The 27756-nt window shown below is 41.5% G+C and overlaps 1 protein-coding gene across 1 annotated transcript in view; it reads right to left on the reverse strand.

Moving 5' to 3' along the window:
• erfl3 (Ets2 repressor factor like 3) overlaps positions 1-27435 on the reverse strand; it is a 64683-nt gene extending 37248 nt beyond the window's left edge. Inside the window, exon 1 of the mRNA XM_054782725.1 lies at positions 26718-27435. Within this exon, the coding sequence (XP_054638700.1) occupies positions 26718-26739 (22 nt within the window). The 5' untranslated portion in view covers positions 26740-27435. The remainder of the gene's footprint in view (positions 1-26717) is intronic.
• Positions 27436-27756: the final 321 nt, after the last annotated feature.

Below are 27756 nucleotides of genomic sequence, written 5' to 3' on the forward strand. Positions count from 1 at the left end.
AATAACTTGGAGTGCATGAGAAAATGGAAAGGAAGATTACTCATTACGGGTGTCACGAGACACTCCGTTCACGAGACGAGACGATACACAAGATTGGGCTAACGAGAGCGAGACGGGATTTTAACATGACTTTTAAGGCTACACTCTTCTGCACTTTGTGTGTATGCTATGCTGCTCCACCCACGGAACAAATGCGGCAAGGTGCTGAAACCAATGCACAGAGTGAATCCTCTTTTTACCTGTTTAGGAGGCGAGAGACGAGGAAAACGGACACGCATGCATACGGAGGCTAATATATAGAGGCTGGCAAAATTATCAAGTTCATTTTCATTTATCGTGTGATGAATTATTATGGTCCCAGTCCTAGTGCCCATGAGACAGTTTTCTTTTCTGGACGAGAAATCTTGTCACGTTTTAATCTTGTAAACTCTTGTGACATGAGATCTTGCGACACCCCTATCATTCATGAAGAAGTATACTGCACAACACGGCAGCAACAGAACCAGTGTTGTAATAGCAATCACGACCAAACTGCCCAGCCAGCGATAGAAGCGCTGATGAGTTCATAGAAAACAACAGTCTGGCAAGTGTAAAACACATCAGGTTCACCCCAGCAGCTGAGTATCGCAACCGACATTTTAAAGTGCATGCCGAGGTAGATTAAGCTGCTGAGTGCTGACCATTAACGATACTTGCATCTATTGCATCTTGTGATGTTAATTTTTAAAACATCAAGAGACTGCCTACAGCCACAGCGGTTAATGCTAATGGTTTTGGCCTGACGCTGATTCAAGACCATGGTGCTTCTTTGCTTTTGTCGACCCGAAGCACGCAACGAATATAGACTCGCGACTCAGCAGCTAATTGAATACAGGGATGGTAATTTTATTGTTTTTGAATGTTCTGAACTCCTTTTTCCATGCTAGGATCGTATTGACCAGGATAATGCCACCTGGAGGAGTTGTAGCATAGCATGGACGTAGTTCAACTTCCCATCGATGGCACCATATTGTCTTCCTTCAAGAGCAAAAGAGTTGAGACTGAATCAACAGCACCTCGGCTGGTTGGAGCCAAACAGTGTAATAGTGTGTATTTTTTGTGCCTCAATTGCTTGTTACTTATTGGAAATCACTTTGACAGTTATCTCATATAATTTCACATAAAACATAATGAGGGTAGTAAATGGCGTCAGAACTACACACATAGAATTTCAAATTAAATCTATTTTTCACATGGCCTGACTAACAATGAACGCAATGAGCGCCCAATGGCAGTAGCGTCTGTGCCCTCCGCAGTTCCTGTGCGTCAGCAGCGTGTCAACGTTGCCAAAAATACATGCTACTTCACCATCAACCTGTTCCTTCCTCCATTTCTCAGTCCATCAATCCAGCCCTCCTCCCCTCTCCTCTGTTTGTGTTTCTTTCCTGCCATTCTTTTATTGCAGCTAATTTTAGAGGAGGGAGAAAGGTCTGTCCACATCTGCTATCCATTCTTTAAGAGGTGTGTATGTGCATGTGTTCAAAGGTGGAGGTTAATCGAGAGAAATTTAAACTGGGAAAAGGTCAAAAGGAGGGAGGAAGAGACAGAGGGCAGATTGTGAAAAGAACCAGGCTGCGGACAAATAATCAATTTGTAATTAAAGTGTTTAAAGTGAACCATATTAACAAACACGTGCCATCAAAAAGAATACAAGAATACGCGACAAGAGTGAAGACTTTGGCTTTATCGAAAGTCTAAGGGGGAGGGGTGGTCATGGTGTGCTTTGGCTTCGTCCTGGGGTTTCGCCTGGGGGCCCGATGTCCCTAGGTCTTTGTGAATTATGTATATTGAATACAGGAAGTGAACAAATCCATTGGTGATTTCTGTGATATTGAAAGGGGGTAGGATTAAATCAGCCCTGCTTCTGACCACTTCTTTTCCGACATGTTGAATTGTGGAACTGTAAATATAAGATCTACTCCAACGTTGACTATTTGACCGTTCGATTCAGGAGTCTGATTCGACTATTAATCTCGCCGTCAAATCATATAAAATGTCGTTTGATCAAGATTGTACCATTCTGACTACATGATGGATGCTGCTAAGCATACATTTTTTAATACAAAGAATGAAGAATTTGTTTCTGTTATAAATACCCTATTTTGATACAAAAACAGCCTTTTCTGCTTTCTGCTAATAAAGAATTGAAGATGTGCACGTTTTAACACAGAAGACCTATACTTTCCACAAATGAATAAAAATCACCCGCTTTTCAATGCCAAAATCCAAAGGAGTCAAGGTGAGCGGCGAGGTTTGAACGTTAGCAAGACCGTTGACACTGACAGACTTGTTGGCTCATAATGGCTACCAAAAAAACATCATCCAAAAAGTGTGGAAGTATTTTGAGAAGGTTAAAGATGACTCTAGAAAGTGAAGTGCAACTTGTGTCAGCAGCTTCTTACATAACACGCCACAGCGGCCACCACGGCGTATCATTTAAAACAGGTAAGGCTGTTATGTCAGCTTCATTTTATATCCCGACAGCGAATTTTAATGTAAGAAAAGGATGCAAACAGAGCGTTCTAAAAATTTGGGGGTTTTTCAAACCTCGTTGTTCCTATTTTGTGCACACTTTTCTGATGTGTGATATGCCCAGAGACCATGTTTCGGTTTGGTTCGTCTCGCTTCCTGTGTCACTAAATAAATTAAGGTACTGTTATTGCACACCTACCATGTTTTTTGTTTATCTATGTGTTTTAGCATGTTTCTATGAGGTGGAAAAAGTCGCAAATGAGATCTGTTTATTTTTGCACAACTCCTGTACAGTGTTTAAAAGCTTTGTGACAGCAAAACTGTAACCGCTGCAACAAATTAGCCTATTCCAGTGATTTCTAATGGGGAATATTCAAATTTGGAACAAGTTGATATGTACCCAACTAAACCTCATTGACTGATCGGTAATTTGGAAAAAGACTTGCACTGACGAGGGAGGGCAAAACACACACACACACACACACACACACACACACACACACACACACACTCAACGGAAATGCACATTAGCAAACACACACACACACACACACACACAAGCATGCAAATGCACAGCGGACAGCGATGGCAACACAGAGGGCAGAGCGCGGCGTGTTTACGCGCCTGCGTTGATCCCGTCGTAAACACGGGCAAGAGTGGTGTCACCGCCTGTCACCACTTTCCCTTCTTGTGCCAGCGTCACCCTGTCACCCCACCTCTTTCCCCCCTTATTCCCTGCTCCTATACCCTTGGCTTCCTCCTTGTCCAGGCTCCAACCCACTCGGCCAGCTTGTTAAGCGTGTCTCTTAAAGCTGATTAAGTAGTGTTGATCAGCCTTACGTAACACTCACCTCGCACAGATATCGCTGCCAGCCAGCTAGCCAGCTAGCTAGCCAGCCAGCATACTTCCCTTAGTGCTGCTGTGTTTTGTTTTGAAACACATTGAGAGGAATCACAGAGGGTGCTTGAATGAACACTGCTTCAGTGTTTGCAGCTGCGCCACACGTGAGAACACGCGCACACACACACACGCACACACACACACACACAGCAATGCTTGTGAATGTGGTTTACTCTAAAACCAAGCTGGCTCATTGGGAATGTACACAAGGTCGCGGCCATCCACAGGTGTCTGTGTGCATCCTCAGGGCAGTGGGGATGATCATTGCTGCTTATTGTCCACACGCTCGCTTCAGCAGTAGGGGGTAGGACACACACAAAACACACACACTGGACACGACACACTAGCAGTATTATAACTACACATACACAAGGTAGTACTGGGAAACAAGACCCCCTGTCTAGGTCTATTCTAACATTTTTCTTTTTCATGTGGAATTGATTAATGATGGATGGAACGCGCTACTTGGCTGCAACCTGCGAAGGCGCTGTTGATTCACTACTCAACTAGTGTGCTGTCTGTGAAGAAACACACCAAGGACGTCCGCTATGGGAATTTGCAGTACATCTACACTATGAAAACTCCTCTTGAGCGCATTTCTCAGGCTTAACACAACACTGGCATGGAAGCAGAATTTCAGGACATTAATAGACTCTCCCATCCCATTACAATTATTTAAAAATAAAGATTGTTTTTCCCATAGTCCATCTATTGTCTTATCTTCTTCAGTGAGGCAAAGAAGCTGATTAGCCACAATACATCAAAGACAGGTACGTGGACCACTACACTACCGATAAGGGGTTTTGCCCATGATTACAATAACATCGGGACAGAGGAAGGAAGGAAACTTGCGTAATTCGTTAAAATAGTAAAATAATAAACACACAAGAAAGTTTCTGTCATTCTTCTTTTATTTGGTTGTTTTCCCTGAGTTGCTGTTTAATTTGGGTAGTAGATCACTTGCACATGTTATATAAAAACGTGTAGCTATCGGATGCTGATATCATGGTATTACTAGTGTATCACAAGGGACAACAAGTGATAACAATATTTTGTGGTATCACCCAGGGATGAGGAACATTAACTATCAATTAAAATATATATATATTAATACAAATAATGAGATCATTTATCACCTACAGTATATATTTGTATTTTTTTCTTTAATTGTTTTAACTCTTAAACATTAACTCTCTAATATCGACATTTTGTCCCACCACTTGTTAACGACGCAGTGGAAGGTCCAGCATCTCTGCACTCCTCTGACTCATGGGCAAAGATTAGAATCCTCAGATGGAGGAAAATAAAGCTGGACATTATGCAAGAGCCCTAGCGGAGTGAGAGCGCGAGAGACAGAAAGGCAGATGATGATGTAACCAGGGAGCAAAATAGAGAAATGGAGGGAAGGGTGGGTAGTAGTGGTGGTGGGGCTTAAACAAGACAAGAGAAGAGACAAACAGGAGAGGTGTGTGACAGGAGGCCAGCTGACCTAACATGGACGTCCCGTACTGTGCCGTACCTCCCGGTGCCGGTCTCATCAACCTGCCAGACAGCTGAACAATGGCTGTTAATGCGCTTTGCTAAGCAATGAGCTCAACAGTACACACAATCACACACAGCTGCACAACAATGGTGGACAGCAGCACTCAACACTTCCAACAAGACTACATCATCTAAGCTTGAACTAGATACTACACCTGGTTGGATTCTGGCCTGTGTGGCACAACTACTACACTACTTTGAACAAAAAATAAGGGTGGTGTTATTTTTATGCAGTTATCAACGCAATCGATCACTTCTCATAGGAAATAATGCAAATCGGTTCCAAGGCTAAGCTGTTGCCATCAATAAAACCTTTATCAACTATATAGGCAATTATTTTTTTGACATTTTAACTAGGAGTGTGAAATTAGTGCGTTAATTGCGATCAAATAATTGCTGGTCATATTTAATGCATTTTTTTATCGCGTTAATGTCATTTTTAATCTCTAGTTTTACAGTTTCTGTCTGCAAGTTGCCTATTTTGTTATAAAAATCAGTTTTGATGCCTCGGGCTTCTTGTGCTTGAGTTGTTGGGAGTGGAAAACAATGGTCAGTCATACCCTGAAGTGGGCATTGATTGGTTGTCATCGTGTTTGGGCATAAGCTGATAGGCTCCCATTGTAGTCGGTTGGGAGGGCAAGGTGAGGAGCAGTGAACAGCCGACATGAGAAGTGAAAGTAGATGAACATGTGAAAGTTGTTACTTCTATTACACGGAAAAGTGTTGTTACCGTTTCTGATGTGTTAACTTTAGCACTTTACATGGGCCTGATGTTTTTGATTATTAGTATTTAATTTTTATTTTCAAATTATTTGGAGATTTACGAAAGAACACAGCAGTATTCCCCCCTGAGGGACAAAACTAAAGGTTGCAGGCAGCACTTGGGACTAGTCTCAAATACAGCGGAATGACTAGGAATGCATTTGCTCAAGTCTGTTAAAAACTTATTGTTTTTAACAGACTTGAGCAAATGCATTCCTAGTCACAATTACACAATTACTTAATACAGCCACTTTTTTTGTTATATATCAATAATAGTGGTAATCTGCCACAATGAATTTAAATGAAAATACCTCAAAGTGTGTGCCTTTCTCAGCAATATTTAGGTGACATTAAAGAGATTAATTAATTAAAATCCTAATTAATTAATCTCTCATTTTTTGTTCTCTTGACAGCATTTTAACATTCTGCCATTAAAATGGAAAAGGACATTAACCACTGTAATAATGATACATAAAAACAATACAACCCTCTCTTAACTTTAACGACAAAGGCGGGTGGAAAGAACGTCATGTCGCAGATTTTCCTACTGCATCTCATTGTGTAAAAATAAGACAGACAATGTTACTCTTGGGACGTAAAACACTCAACACAACTCACAAAATAATCATATACTGTACGTGCAAAAAGAAGTTAACTGCAGTGGAAAACATTAAAACAACAAAACACTCCACATTTGAGAAGTGATTTTTGAGTTTCTTGAAAAATAAATGAAAGAAAACATATCATTAAAACAGAAAAGCAGCACTGTCACACTTTGCTGCTTTACAAGCAACAAAAATGAAAGGGTTATGTAATGGAGGTGGCGAGCCATAGCTTAATGGTTAACTATGACGCCAATGTGGTAATGAGCAATAAATTCATGGTGGAAGTGTGGCGAAAGTCTTTTTAAATAACATCTGAAGTCATGTTTCATGCGTTTGGGGACATAGGCGGGTATGGCTGTAAATTTACATGATGTAACGCATGAGGCAGTAAAACCACATTTTCATTTAAGATATAGACTGAAAAGACAATTCATCATATTATACGCACTGATCTAAAAGTATTACGATGACAGCGTGTGTTGTGAAGAAAAACACAAAGGCAGCAGGTGTGAAGACAAAGGAGACAAAGCAGGAAGTAAATAAGCAAAGTGAATGAGAGGGAAGGAAGTTGACGCAGATAAAAGATTGACTGGCAAACACGGAGATAGCCAGCGTTGAACTTTCTACCCTCTGTCAGTGGCTGCATGGTCTTATGTAAGAGTCCAGTATGTACACACACACGCACGCACACTTACACACACACACAGAGCACCAATTACCTACGCATGGAAGGACTCACAACAGCACCTCGCTTTGTATGATAAATGCGTGAACATGCACACAATATGCCACTGAGTAACATTACATGCACACACGTCTACATACTTTTTTTAAGCATATCTTGGATTTGAACAGGCTGCTTTAATTAAGCTCATCAAATTAGAAGCTTAAATAGTCACATTATTAGAAATGTTACAGCGCGCAATGTGTGCACAATCAATTGTTTTCAGGAATGACAAGTCTGTGGGAAATGAATGGCATCCAGTCTGTGGTAATGCGGTTACTGCAAACCACGTTAACCCATGTGAACAAACTTGTACAATTAATTTGGTTGTCTGACATTAAATCCGATTTACCCACCTTGTGAACCACTAAGGGGCTGTCCACACGGTCAAGTATTTGAAAATGATAGTATTTTAACGTTTCAGCCTTGCATCCACATAAAAATGGCCGTCTGGGTGCCCGGAAAGTGTAGTTTTTAAAAAACGGCTTCAGGAGTTGAAAAATCTGGAAACGCTGCCGTGTCCCTTCCTTGCAGACAAGCAAACCACTACTTTCTGAAATTGAAGACGTCTCCGCCCCTTCGCCACCTTGTCGCCACCACGTGACCAGATGTCAGCGTTGCCGACATACTATCTGAATATTTCGACTAGCATGACTCACCCCAGTCGACATTCTCCTGATATTTTGTTGTCTTATACTCCAAAATGACTCGCAGAATTAATTCCACTTCGTCATAAGTCTAGACAAGCCAGCCCAGCAGACGACGATGGACTTTATGCACAGCCGCGCTTTCTTCTTCTATAGTTTTGGTGTCAGGTGGTTCTGTAAGCGTGTCCGTTTACACCGCCACAGGTAGGTGTACTTTATGTATTATATAGTTTTCACCCAGTGACCCATTCCCATCTGGATGCGACCCCTTACTAGTCCGACACAATGTGGAGGCAATTTTTTTCAACCCCCCCTCAAAAACAAATCCCAAGAGTGTTCCCGTGTGGACAGGGCCTAAAAAAAACCAAAACAAAAACAAACTGCTGCTTCTGCTGTTAGACAGTAGAGAAGTACACAGCTCTTATTCAATGAAATCATCCACTTAGGGTTGAACTAGAGCGGGGGTTTTCAAAGTGTGATGCAGGCCTCCCCTCAGAGGTGCCAGATGTCTTCAAAGGAGGCGCAGCAGCTTGAGAAAAAGATTTGTTTTCTAAACAAGCTAAACTACATATTTTTAATTCCTACAGTGAGAAAACATGACAACATATGCTCTAGATCGGTGAATCTCAACCGGTGGGTCGGGACCCAAAAGTGGCCGCTCTCAGTTGGTTGCGGGACTATGCCTAGGCAAAAAAAAAAAAAAAACTGTAATGATCCAATATCTGTGAATGCACCTTGTGTTCTTGTCTGTGCTATTCGCTTGCTACGCCGCCACAGGGTGTGTGTCATGTTTATGGGCAACTTTGAAGCTTGAGTGTGTCTGTCCAACACACAACTGCAGATACCTGCTGGAGAAGAGCTTCTGCAGCACACGTTGTGTTGCAAATAGTTCCTTTAAATAGAAGATATTTGAGAAGGTTGAGTTGAAAAAATTCCGCAATTTGGGTTGGTACTTGCCACTGAGTGGTGATGGTGGGTTCCGCAGCCAAACCAGTTGAGAACCACTGCTCTAGATCAGTTTTTTGCATGGGGGGGCATTAACCATACTATGTTCTCTCTCTCACTGTGCCACACTCTGCTTTGCAGTTTTCCTTGGAAGACATTTTAACCAATTGTATGCTTCCAACTTCGTGGGAACAGTCTAGGGAAAGTCCCTCTTCTGTTCCAGGACGACTGTCCGTCAAGGCTTGCTTGAGTTTGGCATGGAAGAAGTTCAAATGATGTTGCAAAATAGCAGAGGAAAAAGAAAAATACATACGATATCACACAAAAATGAGCGTATCCCTCACATTTCTTCAACCATTCCCAAGCTATAGATTTACTATTCACTGAAAATGACTCAGCACACAGCCATTATTGTCTACATAGCTGGAAACACAAATGAGTAGCAACATAATTGTGTTGTGCCTACAGCCAAGCATGGTGGCGATAGCCGTGTCATGGTCTGCAGGGACCTGCAGTTCATTGAAGAAACATGAATTCCGCCATGCACTCCCTTGGAATACTGGGACGCATAGCAGTCTAACAAGATAATGAGCCCAAACACCTCCTATACTTCTGTACATACAATTTAGCTTGCATAACCAGTTGATTAAATAGTGCCATCAATTTCAGATTTAATGCAGGTGATGGGAACCTCTTCCTTTTGCCTTTTCCTGAACTTACACACCAATAAGACAAGTACTGATTCCGAGATGCTCAGATCCCACACTCTCACAGACCTCTGTACGCTGCCTCTCCTGCCAACTACCCTTAAGGAGAATGAGTCCGACAAACCTGGCTAATCCTTGGGCTAGACAAAAACAATAACCCTACTAATACATAAAACACCTACACGTGCAGGGGTGTAGGCTGTATAATCAATAACAAGCCTGCAGACACCCTCCTGTTGAATCACTAAACTTGGATGACTAGTTAATAAAGTTCTTTTTGGCTTGGATCCTACTTATTTATGCACTTTTATTTGGCGAACTAAAAGCAGTTATGCCTTATAATCCAATGATATTTAGCATCTTTCTACTCCTGATCGAACTAAAAGCCTTCAGTTTCTCTGCCCCCTATGCTTGGAATGCCCGCCAATCTGACCTGAAATTGTCCCAGTTTGTTTCAAAGGAAGCCTTTCACTCTATCTTAAGAAACTGACAACGGAAATCCTTTGAACAGTGCCTGTACGCTTAAATTGTTACTGTACTAATAACTGCTGCACTTTTTAAAATTGTTGGCTCTTAACATCTCAATATTTGTTTTGTTATTGTGATTTTTCCGCATTTTTCATTGATGTATGCTGTTGCCTTTATTGTGAAAAGAGGTCTTGATCTTAATGAGTCTTTTATCTGGTTAAATAAAGGTTAAATGAAAAATAAAATCCATCCATTTTCTATACCGCTTCTCCTCTTTAGGGTCACGAGGGCATGCTGGAGCCTATCCCAGCTGACTTCGAGCGACAGGCGGGTACACCGTGGACTGGTCGTCAGCCAATCGCAAGGCACAAATAGACAAACAATCATTCACACTCACATTCATACCTATGGACAATTTAGAGTCGCCAATTAACCTAACATGCACGTTTTTGGAATGTGGGAGGAAACCGGAGTAGCCGGAGAAAACCCACACACGCACGGAGAGAACATGCAAACTCCACACAGAAATGCCCAAGGGAGAATCGAAACCAGGTCTTCCTGATCTCCAGACTGTTACTGTGTTGGCCAACATGCTAACCACTAGACCACCGTGCGGCCCTGAAAAATAAAATAAAACATATAATTCAGAGTAGTCAGTGTACAACTGAGTCAACAGACAGCCATTACTGTTTAAAAAGCTGGCACCACAAGTGAGCAGCAAGACAACTGTGTTTTTCATGGTGATGGCAGCAGCATCAAGGTCGGGCTGCACTGCGGTTCATTGAGGGAAAACATGAATTCAACAAGTATTGTGACACTGTGCAGCACAGCATGAACTCCTCCCTTCGGAAAATGGGCCACATAGCAGTTTTACAACATAAGGAGTCCAAACACGCTTCCACACTTGATGGTGCAGCTTGCTGAGCCTTGCATGGACCAAATAACTGAAATATATTTCAGATTCAACACGTGATGGGAGCCTATTCTTTCTGCTCTTTGCTTAAAATACACAGATCCCACACACATAGACCTCTGCCTGCCATGTCCTCTAGCAAAAAAACCATAGGATGAATGAGCAATAAGACCATGGCTAATCTTTTGGCCAGACAAAACCTACAGTATAACCCTACTAACACTAACACATAAAACACCTAAATGAGCAGGAGTGCAGGCTGGCTAATCAATTCAAAAATCAATTCAATTCAATCAAAAAAAAAAAAAATAAATATATATATATATATATATATATATATATATATATATATATATATATATATATAAATAAATATAAAATAAACAACAGGCATCTCAAAGAGAACCTAACATGCCGGCTTAGGACTTGTTTCCAAGGGAACGTGTATACAATGTGTTATTATTAATTGCACGCATGACATCTGCTGGAGTGCTGCCCGATTCATCACGCCTACTGAAAAAGAGTCATTAAAACATTAAAGTGCTCATGACACCAAAACACATCTTGTTATTTTCACCGTGAAACTAACGTTGAAGGGCATATTTCTTGTGTTGAGTGTGTGCTCGAATGTTGGAATATTTATTTATTTATTTATTTATTTTTCCATCATGAAACCAGTCTACTTCTGAAGACTGGAGGAGGAGAAGCGCGTGATGTTTCGCCGAGATCCCTCCCACCCGGAAGTGCCCATGGACTCTATTAGATTCTATATTGTTGTGGTGCAGTGTTGGTTGAATTTTGGTTGTTTTATATTACACCCGCTCATTGTGTGGAAGGCTTTTGCTCAAACACTGGAGGAGACAAAAAACTTGTTCGCCTTTCCAAAAGATGGTATTTCTGCACATTTCGAGGACAGTTATTTTGATCCTGCGCCCTCGGGTGTAGGAAAGTTTGGGACAGAATGTGTGTTACCAGAGAGTGTTCCTACCATCAGCTGTCCCGACTATCTTTCCTCAACCAAAACCAAGAAAACACAAGCACTCTTATAAACAAAAGTCAAAAACCCAGAAGACAGACGATATCCCCTTAGAATAATAATATGGGTTTTCAATATGGGGGTTGAAAATCACAACTTTATTTCCCTCGTATTTTAATAGTTGACGACCACAGTGGAACAAAAACTTTTTATTAAGTGAGTACTTTCATTTTAAAGGCTTTTTCCTTTAAATTCCGTGTTTTTCAGCATCCCAGTGACGTGAAGTACCTCTCATCTTGATTGCTTTTTTTAATATTAATCAGTGGCACTAGTCACAATCTGACCTGGGGTTTCTAATAAAGTGGTTGTAGAGAGGCTGAACAGACTCTAACAAAAACATGCCTGATCATGCACTAGTCATTCCCTCTTTCGTATTCCATCTCATTGTTGCCCCCTCTTTCCTTCCATGATCCACTACTTGCTCCTTCCTCACACCCAATCACCTCCCTTGATCAAATGATGGACCCCCCTAAATCACAGTGTGTGCCCATCCATTAGGCCTATACATACCAGGGTGTGATTGAGCACACTGGAATGCAACCGCCTGGTCGTTACATAATTTCACAAGGCCAGATCTGATGCTAAAAATGGATATGGATACAACTATTGTATCCATATTGCACGTGCACACGCGCGCACACAATGTGGGCAAACCATGCTGCTTGACCTGATGTCATGGGCCGCTCACGCCAAATGCTTTGCTTATTAAAGTACTAATGGATCATGAGGTCAAATACAGTGGAACGTCTAATGTCAAATGCCAATGCAAAAAGTGACGATAACCATAGAACTTCCTGCAACATAGTGGAAAAGTAGCAACAAAAACTAACATAGCAACAAATGTGAGTGAGTGATAGCGACAAATAATAATAAAGAGAAGGACAGAAAATGGAAGCCGGCTGTGTTTATTCTGACTGGAAAACTGCACTTTTTAAAAATGTTTTGCCCATCATCCACAATCCTAATGTGTAACCTGACCACACGTGTCTCTTTTCTGCGTGTTCGAAGCCTTTCCATCGATGGCAACAGTACTGTATGCCACGCAGTGCAGCAGCAACACTCCATTTCTGTCGGCATGGCTTGACAAGCTCCACATTTACACCACCGAGTCATGCCAGTGTAATGACTTGCCCCTCATCTGCTACAAAGTTTCACTCGCTCTTCTTGCAGGCTCAACTTCTAAAACCTGTAGCTCATCAAAACGGCCAGCTTTGAATATTTAATATTTTAATAATAACATAATAAAAAGAAATACTACATTATAATAAAATACCAATACTTTACTTATAATTTAATAATAATAAATAATACTTTAATAATAATGCACAAACTAATTAATTCAATAAAGCAACTCATTCCCTGCTATACCTTTGAACACAAGTTTAGAGTCCAGAAATGTAAAAATATGGTGTGTCCTTCACCAGTTTTTGTATTTGCTCCTAATTGGCAGCGCTTGGTAAAGCCAAGAAAAAACATTTTCTTTTTACTCACTTTTTTTTTTTTTTTACTCAATTTCTTGACTTTACCAAGTGCTGCCAATTAGGAGCAAATACAAAAGGCCATGGGAAAAAAAATATTTTACAACTTTTATTTCACAAAAATGAAGTGTCAAAAATAAGATATACAAAGCCGTGTTATAAAATTGTACATATAAAAAAAATAGAGACCGTTAAACACTAAACAGTAGCACTAAAGGTACATTTGCAATAAAACCAAAAGGTGACACAGTGTAAGGCACTTACTGACATCATAAAATCAAGTCTCAGATCAAATGAACATTGTTTTAGTAGCTGCCTTCTTTAACTACCAGCACATGCCTGGGCGTTGAACTCTAATCCCATTCTGCAATAGCACTCAGCGATGGAAGGCACAAAGTGACTTGCTGTTACGCACAAAGAAGTTTTACTCGACCAGCCAGTTTCCAGGTGTGCGTCCATTTATGCGTGTGTACTGGTGTTCATGCATGCGTGTTTATGTTTGTGCAGGATGCTCCACTTCCATGATGCTCAGCACTGATGGCCGGCATGGTCATTAAACTTTAATCATTCTGCTTTCCTATAAATACCTTTCCAATGATCTGATGCATTATTCAGTTTCTCTTAAGCCAGCACAGACTAACACATACACAACACCTGAAAAGCAAAAACAAAAGAGCCTTTTTGAGAGGATGATGGCTAGAGAGGAAAAACATTTCCGAGTTTGCATGAAAGCATTTTAGTCTTTAAACTTTTTTGGGATGTCCCAAGCGCTGATCCACGCCGACAGTGACTGACAGGCCACTGCACAGTCTGAGTCACGTTATCAGTCATCAGCGTTGTATCTGCTCAGTGAATCGTGCCAGCTCGTAAATCAGAGACAGAAAAAAGGAGCAGGATAGGATATGAAGCCAGAAAGAGGAGGAGGAGGAGGTGGTTAATGGAAGAAGAGCCGCCACTGGGGTATTCCAGCACGGATTGGTGACACAGGAGTGATAGCGAGAATCCGCAGAGGATGGTGGGACGGGAAGGTCAATCGATGCTTTAAAAGGGTTTCACGTCAGTGTATGCGTACAATACACACACACACACACCACAGTTACTTCCAAACAAAAAAATCTCCTTCTGGCTCGAATGCGTGGTCGAACGGCTCCATCTGTCACGGACAGTCAGACGCCTGGCTAGGGAACAGAGGCAGACCTGCGTGAGGGTGATTAGCGATCATTTGGGTTTATTTAGCCCGATGCATCAGCTTTGCAAATCTCGTGCAATGAGACAACGTTGGCATTTGGGAATGAGGAAGTATCAGCTGATGAAAGGCAGATGGTGTTGGTTTGTTTTTTCCTTTCAATTCAGTTTCAAACAAGAAGTATACAGTCACCCCGTGTTTGTGGCGGTTAATGGGTAATTGGTTCCAGTCCATACCGCGATAGGTGAATTTCTTTTTCTCATTATTCAATGTTAATAAATAAAATATTTACATAGTTTGAGCATAGAAAAACTGTTTATAACCTTCTAAAAACATTTTTTAACATTATTAAAGCCCTGTAGACATTAAATAAAACCCCTATAGTCACCTTTATACTAATATCACCTGTTGTTCTAGTCCACTGCTGATGGGGATCAAAAAATGCAAACTATCCCTTTAACAATGGCAATCTATTGAGCTAACTAGTTAGCCTCCAACTTATTTATTCTAAGCTTAAGAATAGGCTATTACATATACACATATTTTTTGACTAATAATAGGCCATAGTCAACCACAAAACAGCAATCATTCATTAATTCATTTTTAAAAACCGCAATGGAGCGATGATCGAACCAAGATGTAGCGATGGATGACTGTAGTTCAGTTTGCCACGGTATGCTAATTAGTTTAAAATTCTAACAGGTCTAACAATAATACATGTCAGTATAGCCTGTTTATGAGCACCAAACATGAGAAAAATCTATCAACTCTCTCACTTGTTTACTCCACTTTTGAGCAAAGAGGCACTCAAACGGTTGTTTTTGAAGTTTTCGTTTTCATGAATGCGTCATGAGGGAAAAACCTCCTTCTTTAGAGATATGATACCACCTCTGAGCCACCTCTAGCTAGATGAGCCCGCCCCGTGTATACTCCACTTCACGAAGGAAAGCTATGTTGGGGGAAAAAATATCGGGCTTTGCTGCACATCTTAAAGCCTGGAGCTCTGCTAAATATCAGTTGCATCGTTGTTGTTGTTGTTGCATCTGTCAGTTGTGTGGCGTTTGTGTCATTACATCTTGTAATTGAGGCATAATGGAGCGCACTACTTGGCTGCAACCAGGAGAGGTGCTGTTGCGTCAACTAGTTTGCGGTCTAAAGACAAACAACAACACAGCTACAGTAATCCCCTGTTTATCACGGTTAATTGGCTCCAGACTCGACCGCAGAAAAGGAATTTCCGCAAAGTAGGATTCCTTTTTCCTGTTTACAATCTTCTGAATACACCTAGTGACCAATGACCAATACTACATTCACAAGCTGGTGGTCTTAATGTACACTATTTGTATTTTTTGTTTCTAAAAAGGTACACTTACTCAAAGCAAAAGATTGTCTTCCTCTAAAAAAAAAACAAAAAAAACAGCCATGAGGTATTGAGAAAGACTATCAAAGGTGTCCATTGTTGTTCTGTTTTTATTTATATGCTGGCAGGTTACAGAGTGCCGAGCTGTTACCATGTAGCACTATTTAAGCTGACGTAGCTCTCGCCATCCCGCTTAGACACCCCATAGTTGAAACTCAGATCAGGCTCATCAAGCCAGATTAGGCTTTTCCATTCCAAATAATACCGTCAACTAGTGGACCCCTTGGTGGAAACGTAGCTATAAATACTAGACCGGACAGGTGGCATTTTTTGGGCTGTACCTGGACCTTCAAACAGTCCAGCTGTTGTTGAAGGCTCCTTTTCCATTTAGGTAATGTTGACTGAAATCCTTTTTTTTTTCTAAATTAATGACTTGTTGACATTTTACCTTTGTCACAGCACAGGCTGGCGCTTAAAGCCTCACCTATAAAAAAAAATGCTTTGTGTGTGAGATGCTGGCTCAAAGTTCAACATGATCACTTAAGAGAACAAGTCTGAACATGGAGCATGGAGGTAGAGAAAAGACAAAAAGGTAAAAGGAGGAGAGTGGGGGGGGGGGGGTCCAAACGTGAGCTCACATTCCTTACATGGGGTGGCGGGATGGAGGGAGAGAAACAAGGAAAAGTGAGGGAGGGCTTGGGGAGGGATGAAGGGAAGAGGTGACAAGAGAGAAAGTTTAACTTGGCGCCAGACGGCATTTTATTACCCCCACAGTCAACCGCACGTATACACACAAAATGTTGCCACTATGCGAGCACTTGGCTGAGGCTCTGTTCGTCACTTCCCATCAGCCAAAATTAGATTAGATATTTGTCCTACACCCCCCACTTCCCCCTTCTTTCTTCCCCAGGCCAGCACAGAGGCAGATTCCCAGATAAAAATAGCCAGAGAAACTATTCAAACACTGCTGCCTTTCTACAGGGTGTGGACCAGAGAGGGGTGAGAGAGGGGTTAGGACCGTCACACTCAAAGTCTTGAATGTGAAGGTCCAGCACAGGTCCGTATGATCGCGGTCACATGCACACAACCACAAAGAAGCTCCAACTAGTTTGCATGCATTACTCCACATAATCATAATCTGTAATGGGCCATTGATAAATACAGTGGCCGATCACAAAAAGCGATCGGTGTGCGGCAGCAAATCCTACGTCTGCTTTGTCGCGTAGGGTTACCACCAGTCTTTAGACTCAAAATGTGACTTCTCACCACCGTGACATTTTCTTTTTAAAACAAGCAATGCAGTTAATTCGGAGTTCATTTTTGTCACACGGGGAAACCATAAGTGATAACACATTCATGAAGTACGTACCAACTTTTTCAAGTGTCACTGAACAACTTTTCTCTCGTTGTCATTATACTAATTATATCTTGTTCTCAAAACACTAATTGTGTGTGGTTGTTTAATAAACATAAACACATAGTGTGTCCCGCCTTATCATGGTGATACTATGACAGGAGTCTCCGCGCTTGCCAGGTGATTCTCAGTAGCTCAAGAGTCAAAGAATATTTGCTTCAACTCTTTAGTAGTTTTATGTTACAACTGTTTATATAATGACAAATGACCACAAATTAGCATAAAGACCATGGCCACACTGTTTGAGTGGAGATGTGCTTGGTTAATAAAGTCATGTACAATTTAAATGTTGCCAGTCATAAATAAAACACAAATAGTTGACAGCTGGACACTGAATTTATGCTGTTTTAAGTTGAGCAGGACAGATTTCTATTTAATAAATATATTTGTATTTTAATCTTTCAAGTTTGTTATCTCGAGCTAAAAAATAATTATTAAACAATTCCCAGGTATTTGTATTATGTCAAAACATGCATCAAATTAAATTCAGGTGTGTGTTAAACAGTAAAAAAATCATTTCACACAAATAAAGGCAAAAAAACAAAGACAATCCGTCCAGACGTTTATTTTTTAATAATTACCTATTTGCCAGAGGCCCTTGGAATAGTCTAATGGGGCGCCTAACCAATACCACTCATTCCAAATAAATTGAAAAATGTACAGCCGGCAGTATAAAACCCTGATCGGAGGTACCGAAGGAAGTCAAGAGGGATGCTTCATGCATTGCGCCTTTTAACGGTCATGCAAGTGTAAGAAAAAGTTAACCACCGTATACCAAAGCTACTGAACTAAAAGAATAAGTTCAAACTACTCACGCTTTAATGACAAATGACACAGGTGCAGTATTTAAGGAAGTGGAAAGAAGAATGCTTAGTGAACAAAGGTTGATGTCATGCTTTGTTTGCGGGTTTTAACATTCCCAACTGTCACGTGTAATAAGATGTAAACTGTGCTACACCAAGGCAATACCAAAATAAAATGAGTTGATGAGGCATAGCAAGGAAGCAGCAAGCTGATTTCATGCGTCGCACCTTTTTGACATTCTTAAACATCATACAAGTGTAAACAGAAGTGAATCATTGTTTAATAAAAAGGTATATAAAAACTTTAATGGTATGGTATATTATGGTATGGTATGATACATTAAAACTTTACTTTAATTACATCAATGAATGACTAAGTGACAAGCATGCAGAGGGTGGATTAGTGTGTATGCCTGGGAGTTGAGTTCTCTTCACTTTAGGCTAAACATAAGTTTCTCTTTGTCACTTTAGCCATATTATTTCCAGGATAGTTCATGCATTTCCCTTTTGACAGCACAAAAAGTAAAAAAAAAAGAAAAAGAAAAATACATTGTCTGATCGAGGAAAAGGCTTCTTGAGACGTCATCTGTACTTCTGTGAAGAAGGTGTCGGACGTTTCGCTCCTCATCCGAAGAGCTTCGTCAGCGAACTAATAAGTGCTGGTAGCCTAGGCCTTAAATACAGTAAGAGTGGGCGGAATTGGTGTGCCAACACCCTCCTCCTATTGGTTCCTTACACTAAACCTGGGCGGAGTAGTGGTATAATCCTTTCCTGCTATTAAAACCTCCAATAAAAGGGAAGTGTCGCTCCCTGAGTTGGGTATGAACGACTCTGATACTGGCTCGTTAGCATCTATTGTTCTGGCTCGGCCCTGGCTTCCCCTCATTTGCAAGACTAAGAGCTGTGGGTTTCGGTCTCAGTAACCTGCTGAACACAGGGTCCAAATTAAACCTCAAACCACCATTCCGATTCAATGATGGGTTCTGTTGTTTGACAAAAATGGCCTTCCTTTACTCCTCTTTCAAACCATCTGTTTTCTTTGGCCAAAATCTTTACCTCGCTGTCCTCAAAACAGTGATTCCGCCCACTCTTACTGTATTTAAGGCCTAGGCTACCAGCCCTTATTAGTTCGCTGACGAAGCTCTTCGGATGAGGAGCAAAACGTCCGACACCTTCTTCACAGAAGTACAGATGACGTCTCAAGAAGCCTTTTCCTCGATGGACAACTCCTGTACGACTGAGAGCCTACACAGATACATTGTCTGATGTCTCTCAAGCTGAAATCTCACATGACTTTATAGGCGTATTATTCATGACATTTGTGGTCCGTTTTCATATTGCACAACCTTTGGACAGTGGGAATTTTGAGGTTCCACTGTTATTGCATCTTTTTTTTCCTCCGTGTCTTAAATTGTCAATGGTAGAAGATGACTGTTGCCCTACTCAGTTCTCGCCTGGAATGCACATGATCAGCCTGGCTGTTTGCTGATCCCTCACTGTGTAACGATACCCTCAGCATGACCAGCATTATTGGGGCTAATCCAAGAAGATTAGGAGTATACATTACAACAGCGCCACCGCCCCGCTACTGTGGGGGCAGCGCCACCAGGGGCAGGATTATGAGCACCCAGAGGGGCTGTGATGTCATTAGGGACTATGTAATAAGACTAAGTGATGTGACACTCTTGATTATTATGAAGCGACTCTCAGGGCTGCAACGTGAAGGCTGTTGTGTTGTTTCCCCATCCAAAAAGGAAAGCTCTCATCTGGAAGGATCAGAGGAATAGAGTTACCTGCAGGTCGTCACGTGTGCCGATCATACTCGGATCGGTTTCAGTGACGCCTTGGTCACCGAGAACCTGTTATGCACACCCTTGCACACACACACTTTGTTCACAAGTAATACCTTTCACGCGCACTCTCTCATGCATGTCACAGCTGCCCACCCAGAAAACTACCCAGCCTCCTTTGTGTACACACTTGATATGCTTTTACAAAAACATGCCGCTGTGTGTCCCTCACACCAAGTCTCCTCAGCGACAATGCCGCCACGTAAAATCCCTGTATAACGTTACAATACACACACACACACACACACAAGGGCAGCTGCTGGTCAATCTTGCTGCATTCGCCACACGTTTGCATTGAATAAGAACTTGTTTCTGTATTAACCCTAAGCTACAAAGTTTTATTAGGGCCAAAAAAAAAAGTCTAAATGCACCAAATTTTGCAAGCGTCATTGTGAAACTTTATTTGGGATGGTGGGACGTGACCTCCACAAATTAGCTCTGTAGTGTGCCCCTGGAATCTTTTAAAAATATCCCAAATACCCCCAAAGCCAGTTTTACTAAACAATATGAAATTTGGTAGGCATGTGCATCATGAGTACACCCACAAAAATGTCTCTAAAACCTATGCCCGAAAAGACACAGGAAGTCTATTACTTTGGTTTGAAAGAACAATTTTGGCAATTTTTCTGACTCCTTCAAAAAAAGTACTTGTCCCAGAATTTATGTCCGATCGCTACCAAATTAGAACCATGGCAACTTGACACGTGGGTGATGCTGAACTGTGAAACAATTTCGTTTTTGTCACTGTGTGTGGGCTGAGTGTTGCAGAGAAGTTGAATTGCTCTGCTCTAAAAAGCATTACTACGTAACTACAACATCGCAAGGTCACGTGACTGAAAATGCCATTTGTGTTGCCCTCTAGGGGTTGTGCTCCAAATGCTTTAGCAGGATATGCTAGCATACATTAAATACAGTACAATCCTCAAAGTTTTATAATCATTAAACTTTTGATTTATGGCCAATTAATTAGTCGAGTACAACCAGTGCCCTTGCAAAAACATTTTTTAAACCAATCTTGCTCAAACTTTACAAATATGTGCTTGTCAGTCCCCTAAAACTGTGAACCAAATTTCGTTGTGATTCCAATAAATACCCTAAAATTGCAGTTGGTTGTTTGAACAGCATTAAGTTGTGTGAGTCAGACTTATCAAACTTTGGAATTTAATGACAGTGTAATCATGATGGTGTATTTGTCTGACAAATACTAGGGCATGCACTGCAGTAGGGGTGCATGTTTCTTTTGTGTGCAGTGGTCCACAAGTAGAAGAGTTAGCTTACACAAACACATAGTCATACAGGCCATTTATTTAATGATGATACAACTTTGAGGCTATTTGTATTACATGCTCACATGTCTTCCTTGTTGTTGGTTGTTCTGAGGAACAACCAATAGTGCATCTGTGTGCAAACGCATGCGTCTGCGAGTCGTTGTGAGTGGGTTCTGGAAAGCCTTGCAGAGATACTGACTGTTGTGTTTCCCCTCATGCGTAATGCAACACAGCCGGCAACTATTAACCTTCTAAGCAGGAATGTGGGAGGTCCAAGAATTCCAATAAAAAGCAGCAGCAGCAGTGTGTGTATGTGTGCTCTTACTCACATGTATGCATTGGCCAAAAGTTATCAGTCAACAGCCTGTCCCGCACAGACATGCAGCCAGTAACTAATAGAGTCAATATGGGGTCATGCTGTGGTTGCAATCAATGATGTTCAAGTAAAACTGGCCTCACAGACAAAAAGCCTCGGGACATATTTAGCAAACTTTTAATGGAGGTTTTCACTTTGCAGCATTTGAAATAATATACTACTCACAAGAAGTTAGGGATATTTCAAATACATTTCAGGATAAACCTAAAATGTACTACTGTATAACCTTTACAGATCGTCTAATTATGAATGCACATGTCCAACATTTTCTATACGCACAACTTGCTGTTCTCTAACATAACAGTTGTGCACATCCCTAACTTTTTCTGAGTAGTATATAATCAATCCACAGGACTCGATAGTGTGATCTGAGGTTAATGTGGAGGGCAGCACACGGGTCCGTCAAGGGTAATACTGCCTTGCCCCCATGCCCATGGTCTTTATGGTCAAGGGCGACACAGCACTAATAGCAGGGAGGTCCATTAGTGTCGACTGGCTGAGCACATTGTTCCCTTTGGTCACATTCCTGGCTAAATACAGACATTTTCACCACTGGAACGAGCCCCCCACAACACGCCTCTCTTCCAGAAGCCATTTGTCAACAGAGGCCACTGGAATACAAGTATTTTTTAAAACATCATTTTATGTATGTGATGTACCATGTGCTTGATGTCACTGAAATAAGACTTTAATGTGAAGTTACAGTACGTGAAGTAAGCAAACTCGTATTTAAAACAGCATCGAAGGCATTGTCAACGATATACAGTCATCCCTTGCCACTTTGCCGTTTGAATTTCACGGCTTCACTTATCCCGATTTTTCAAAAATACATGAATGACTAAATTATGCTGTTTTGTGGTTGAATACGGCCTACCATTAGTAAAAAAAAAAAAAAAAGCATATTTAAGCAAATTCTGGGTATTTTCTGCCTAAATTAAGCATTTTCAAGCATATAAATGGCTAAATGAACTAAATACATATCAGGCATTAAAGACGTTGAAGATATGTAGTATTCTACACCGGTCACTAAGTGTCAGTACTGTAATGTTACTATAATGTTTAACTGGAACAACATGCTTTTATTGCAGGTTTGAATTACCTCACAAGAGGCACAATAATGCCGAATAAAAATCCCTAATAAAGAACGGGCTACTGTCGCTGCGATAATCCACATCAAGGTGCTCAACTTCCTGTCCACCCGCCACTCAGCTCCCCTGGGGAACAGATTTCTAACACACATGAGCGCGAGTCTATTTCTGGCTTAAATGGCTTATTTAATCTTATTATGTCTTATTATATCTACTATAATGCGTACCTCTACTATAAAGGTGACTATAGGGGTGTTAGTTCGTGTCTAGAGGGCTCTAATAATGTTAAAAACAGTATTTAGAGGGTTGTGAACAGGTTTTCTATGCTCTAACTAAGAAAATTCCATGCAATTTGTCAAGAATCCTACTTCATGGAAATTCACTTATGGTCGAGTCTGGAACCAATTATCCACGATAAACAAAAGATTACTGTACAGTTTATTGATAACACCATAACATGTTGGAGATGTTTTGTCAGATTTCAAATTGGATTATCCTATTTATTGTGACGATAGGCTATAACATCATTTACTGTGCTTAGTGTCTAAGAGTCAATCAAAAGTTGTTACCTAACTGCACAAGAAGAAGTAGAAAAAGTTGTCTGATGTGATTCCCAATAAATTAAGGAAGCCACGCATCAGAATATGCAACAAATGAGACTGTTGTTCCTGTCTGAAAGCTTCTGACTGGTTAAAATAACTCTTGCTTATGCCATTTGTATGAAACACAAACAGTGTGGACTTTATTCTATCCCTGAAAGGGAAAGATTAGACATTTTTCAAATACCAGTGTACTTAGCGTCACTGACAGCCCAAACTTTTTTTTTATGAAAAACCGTTGTGACGACCAGAGCTCCAGGGCGTTTGTATTACAACTCCATAAAACGCACACTTTGTGTGTTCTCTTGTGTAAATATGACACTGATAAAAACATGGCATTGTCAACCTCCGGTTTGTCAGGGGAGGAAAAAAACGGCCGTTCCTCACCGCTGATTAAACAGAAGATAACCAGTTTTCTTAAAAGGCACCATCTATTTCAGGCGTGTAGAGCCCGATCGCAGCACGGCCTCTTACCATAAATCAGGTCATAAAACTGTATTGGGATAATGGGAGGTAGTGGGTTTTTGCTGTGGTCAGCAATGTGAGCCTGATTTTACTGATCATCTCTGCGGCCGAGAGCATTTCCTTTTGTCTCCTGCTTTGCCACGTTTTGGTCAGTTTGTCCACGATATATGTCAATCACAGTGACGCTTTGGCGAAGAAGTTGATGGTCAACTGTTGAATGATGAAAATTCACGTGTTCTCAAAAGACAGCACACTACCAGCCACACTGCACCATTACGAGGACAATAAGAGGTCCCTGGCCCCCACAAGTCCATGCACAATCGGCCTCGGGGGCCTGCCCCACTCCCACCATTGTCCCACACTCCACACACACACACACACACACACAATGGCCACTCCAGAGCCAGGGGTCCGGCTACTATGCAATTCCATCGCACAAAGACGCACACCAGTCCTTATCCCGTCAGAGACAGAGAGATGAATGAATGAGGAGGAAAAATGGGGATGGAGTGTGTAACCATGATAAAGCCTAGAGAATACAGCAGGATAGTATGTCGCTATAAACCGTCAACAACTTTGGAGGGATTGATGATGACGACATTGCTACCCGACTGACTGATACAACCTCTGGAGTACTTCAAAGCAGCAAAAATAGGTTACAGTAAGTGTCCAGTAGTGGCACCAAAACAAAACAAGCTCCACAGAAGCAACAGTTTACGCCGCAGGTTTTTTTTTTACCTGACATATTTCCACGACACACACCCAGAGGCTATGGGTTAAAATTTCTGTTCTGATAGCAAATACAGTACAAGTACAGCAGGAGATCAGACAGATCAGGAAAGGACAGATTAAATACTTCAACAAATGCTTGAAAAATGTTGCTTCAAAAAGGTCAGATTTGTTGTTAGAGATGTGCCCACCAGGGATTAATCAATGAAGATATCTGGAGATAAATACAATACAAAATCGTACCTTTATTATTGACTGTCCATATGTAACCCTTTGACATTCTTAACCGCTGTACAAGTGTAAAATTTGATAAAATATGTGCTCTACGATTGGCTGGCCTCTGGCCCAAAGTCAGCTGGGATAGGCTCCAGCATACCCGCAACCCTAGTGAGGATAAGCGGCATAGAAAAAGGATGGATGCTTAGTTTGCATTCTCATTCATACATTGCCATAATTTCTTGTCTGTGTCCCAAAAAAGCTAAAGAAAAGCACATAAGTCCGGATTTGATTACATTGCTGCACGCTGAACTGAGGTCTCGGGGATATGATAACATCATAAAAGCAAAACAAAACACCATACTCACCCAGAGTTACTGCTTAGATACACACTGGTCTGAGATATGGCGAAGTCTCACGCAGGATGGAATTATACGACTTTAGGGTGAGTCACTCTTGATGCACTACACTGCTGATGGGGATGTCATACAACTTTATGTAAAAAAAAAACTATCCCTTTAAATGTGATGTTTTGCAGAATAAAGGACAATTTCAAGCGGCAATTTAGGGCATTGTTACCTCATCGAGGCTATAGAAATTTGAGCAGTGTTAAGATAGCTAGCCATGGTGTTTACACTCTGTATTTTCTTGTGTGCGGCAGAAAAAAGCTAAAGAAAAGTACAATATTGATTGATTTGATCCTCTAATTCTTGCTGAATTTCTATCTTGCAAGGTATGCGGCGATATCTTTTGGTATTTAAAAGAAACAGGCACAGAAAGCCAAAGGAAAAGCAAACTACACACTGTTGATGCTTAGATGCACGCTGATCTGAGGTATGGCAAAATATATTGTTTTTAGCTGTTTTGAGAGCGTCTTTTCCATTACAAATTATACAACTTTAAGGTGAATTGAGGAAAATAATTAAAAGCACTTTTTGACACTGAAATGTAATATTTTACAGATAAAATGACAATTTAATGCATCAAATCGGCACATTATTATTTCAAGGCCGCAGCACTACTTCTACCCCTAACACACATGGGAAGGATGAAGGAAAAAGACATTCTTGACATTCACAGTGCGGCTGACAAGCACACACGCTGCATACATCAGACCCATAAACACTATCAATATTTAGTAGCTTCCCAGAAGAAGGACTCGCGCTGCAATGCAAAAGGCATACAAGTTCATGATGGGATGCCTGGCCGCCTCGTCGGGTGCAGCGCAGCGAGGAGTGTGTGTGTGTAGGAATGTGGAGGGCTGAGGGGGGGTGAACTATGGGTGCAGTGAGAGTCATGAGGGGACATGGCACATGGGGGGAAGGGAGTCCCAAGTGGAGGAAAAAAATGACCGAATGTGCAGGGAAAAAAAAGTTATTACTAAATTTTTGTGACATATATAATCTGTACTATCCACCTGTGACCTCTAGACAGGGCTAGTTTATTTGTGACAACTTGCACCACCAGTACAAATGCTTGCACTTCCTCTTTAGTTTCTCGAGGTGGGGTGGGGGTGGTGGGGTTTGCTTTGGCTTTCAGCACACAAGAAGAAACTTATGCAAGCATTTCAGAAATTAGACACACACACAAACCTCAGCTGACTACCGGTAAGCCCCAGTTGCTGCTCTCATTAATACTGGGTTAATATCAGCTACCGGGAGTTTTCACTACTTTGGATTGTCAATTTTTATTGATATAATTATTGTTATTGCTTTTCTTCCTCTGGACTCTTTCCTCTATCTACCCCGTGTCTTTCCTACTCCGTCTCTTTGGTCAAGACAGATGGCCACCACGCGCTTCTCATGCATGAACTGTTCTAAGTAAATATGTAAAATGTTCTAAGTAAAGTGCTTTGAGATGAGTTTTGTCATGAATTGACGTTATATGAATAAAAACTGACTTGACTCTGGCTATACAGAAGGATGCAGGGTAGCTGTTGGATGATGGCATTGTGGTGGGTTGCCAGGGTGACACAACCCTACTGTAGTATAACCACTTCCTCTATAAAATAGTAATAGAGAGTACAGTACAGTTAAATCTGCAGCAGATTTATTTTTGAGAGGGAAGCAGAGTCAAATCAACAGGTTGTTAGTGGAAAAGTACAGGAAAGTATATATCACTTACCGCTATCTCCAGGTGTCTTCATTCTTTATGTGTAAAAGTTGGAGAAACTCCGTCAACTGGGGTCTGGCCTTTTCCTCAGTCTCTAAACCGGGACAACTTGTGGCGCGAAGCCGACCGAGGGGGCTCGCTCGCAGTTGAACTCGTCGTTTGGAGTCCGGGCGTACAGCGGGTGGTGGAGATTGGCTGCTTCTTCTATTTCTCGTCCCCTCAAAGTTGAGGAGGGGGGAGGCGGTCGACCGTCCGAAGTACCGTCCCGACTCAAGCAGAAAAGCCCTTTCAGTCTTCCAGTAACTTCTTTGGCAAACTCTGCAGCGGCGAGTACTGCTTCTTACTCCGCTTCGGTCGCATCTTCGTCACTGTTCGACATGTTGCCGCCGAGCTTTGACGTTACTTCCCCAAACCAAGACTTCGCTCCTGACGGAGTCTTTTTTTTCTCTCTCTACCAGCCTCTTCTCTGGCGCTCACGCCACTCTTCGTCTTCTTCTTCTTCTTCTTCTTCCTCCGTCCCGCCCCCTCCCCTCGCCCCGTCACGCCTCGCTCAGTCCTCCGGGTGTTGTGTTTCGCTCCCTCGCTTCCGCGTAAGGCCCGCCCACATTGACGGAGGCGGAGGGAGAGGAGGAGGGGAGGCGTGGTGAGTCACGCCCACTTATAAGCACGAGTCAGGGGCCCACTACGCAGGCATGCGCGCGCGCTGTTGTCATGGACACCACCCAAGCTCGCCGACGTGGTGACGTCTCATCCAACGTGTGCGCGATTGACGTCAATCATGACACTCAGGTTGGTGACTATTAGCAGACTAATTGAATGTAATATCAGCACCATTTTATTGTTATTTAAGAGAAAATATTGCACTATTGCACTAAAAATATGAATATAGTGATAGACTGAGTATTTTTGATTAGCATGGATTATACAGATGTACTTTGTTCACATGTATCGTGAAACTGAAATTAATTAATTTGTTAAATTGATTAAACTGATCAATTGAATATTTAATCATTTAAAAAATACTTTTAAAACAATTTCTAATAGTAAAGTA

This window comes from Dunckerocampus dactyliophorus, chromosome 7 (assembly GCF_027744805.1).
Source record: "Dunckerocampus dactyliophorus isolate RoL2022-P2 chromosome 7, RoL_Ddac_1.1, whole genome shotgun sequence".
In the NCBI taxonomy this organism is placed as follows: domain Eukaryota; kingdom Metazoa; phylum Chordata; class Actinopteri; order Syngnathiformes; family Syngnathidae; genus Dunckerocampus; species Dunckerocampus dactyliophorus.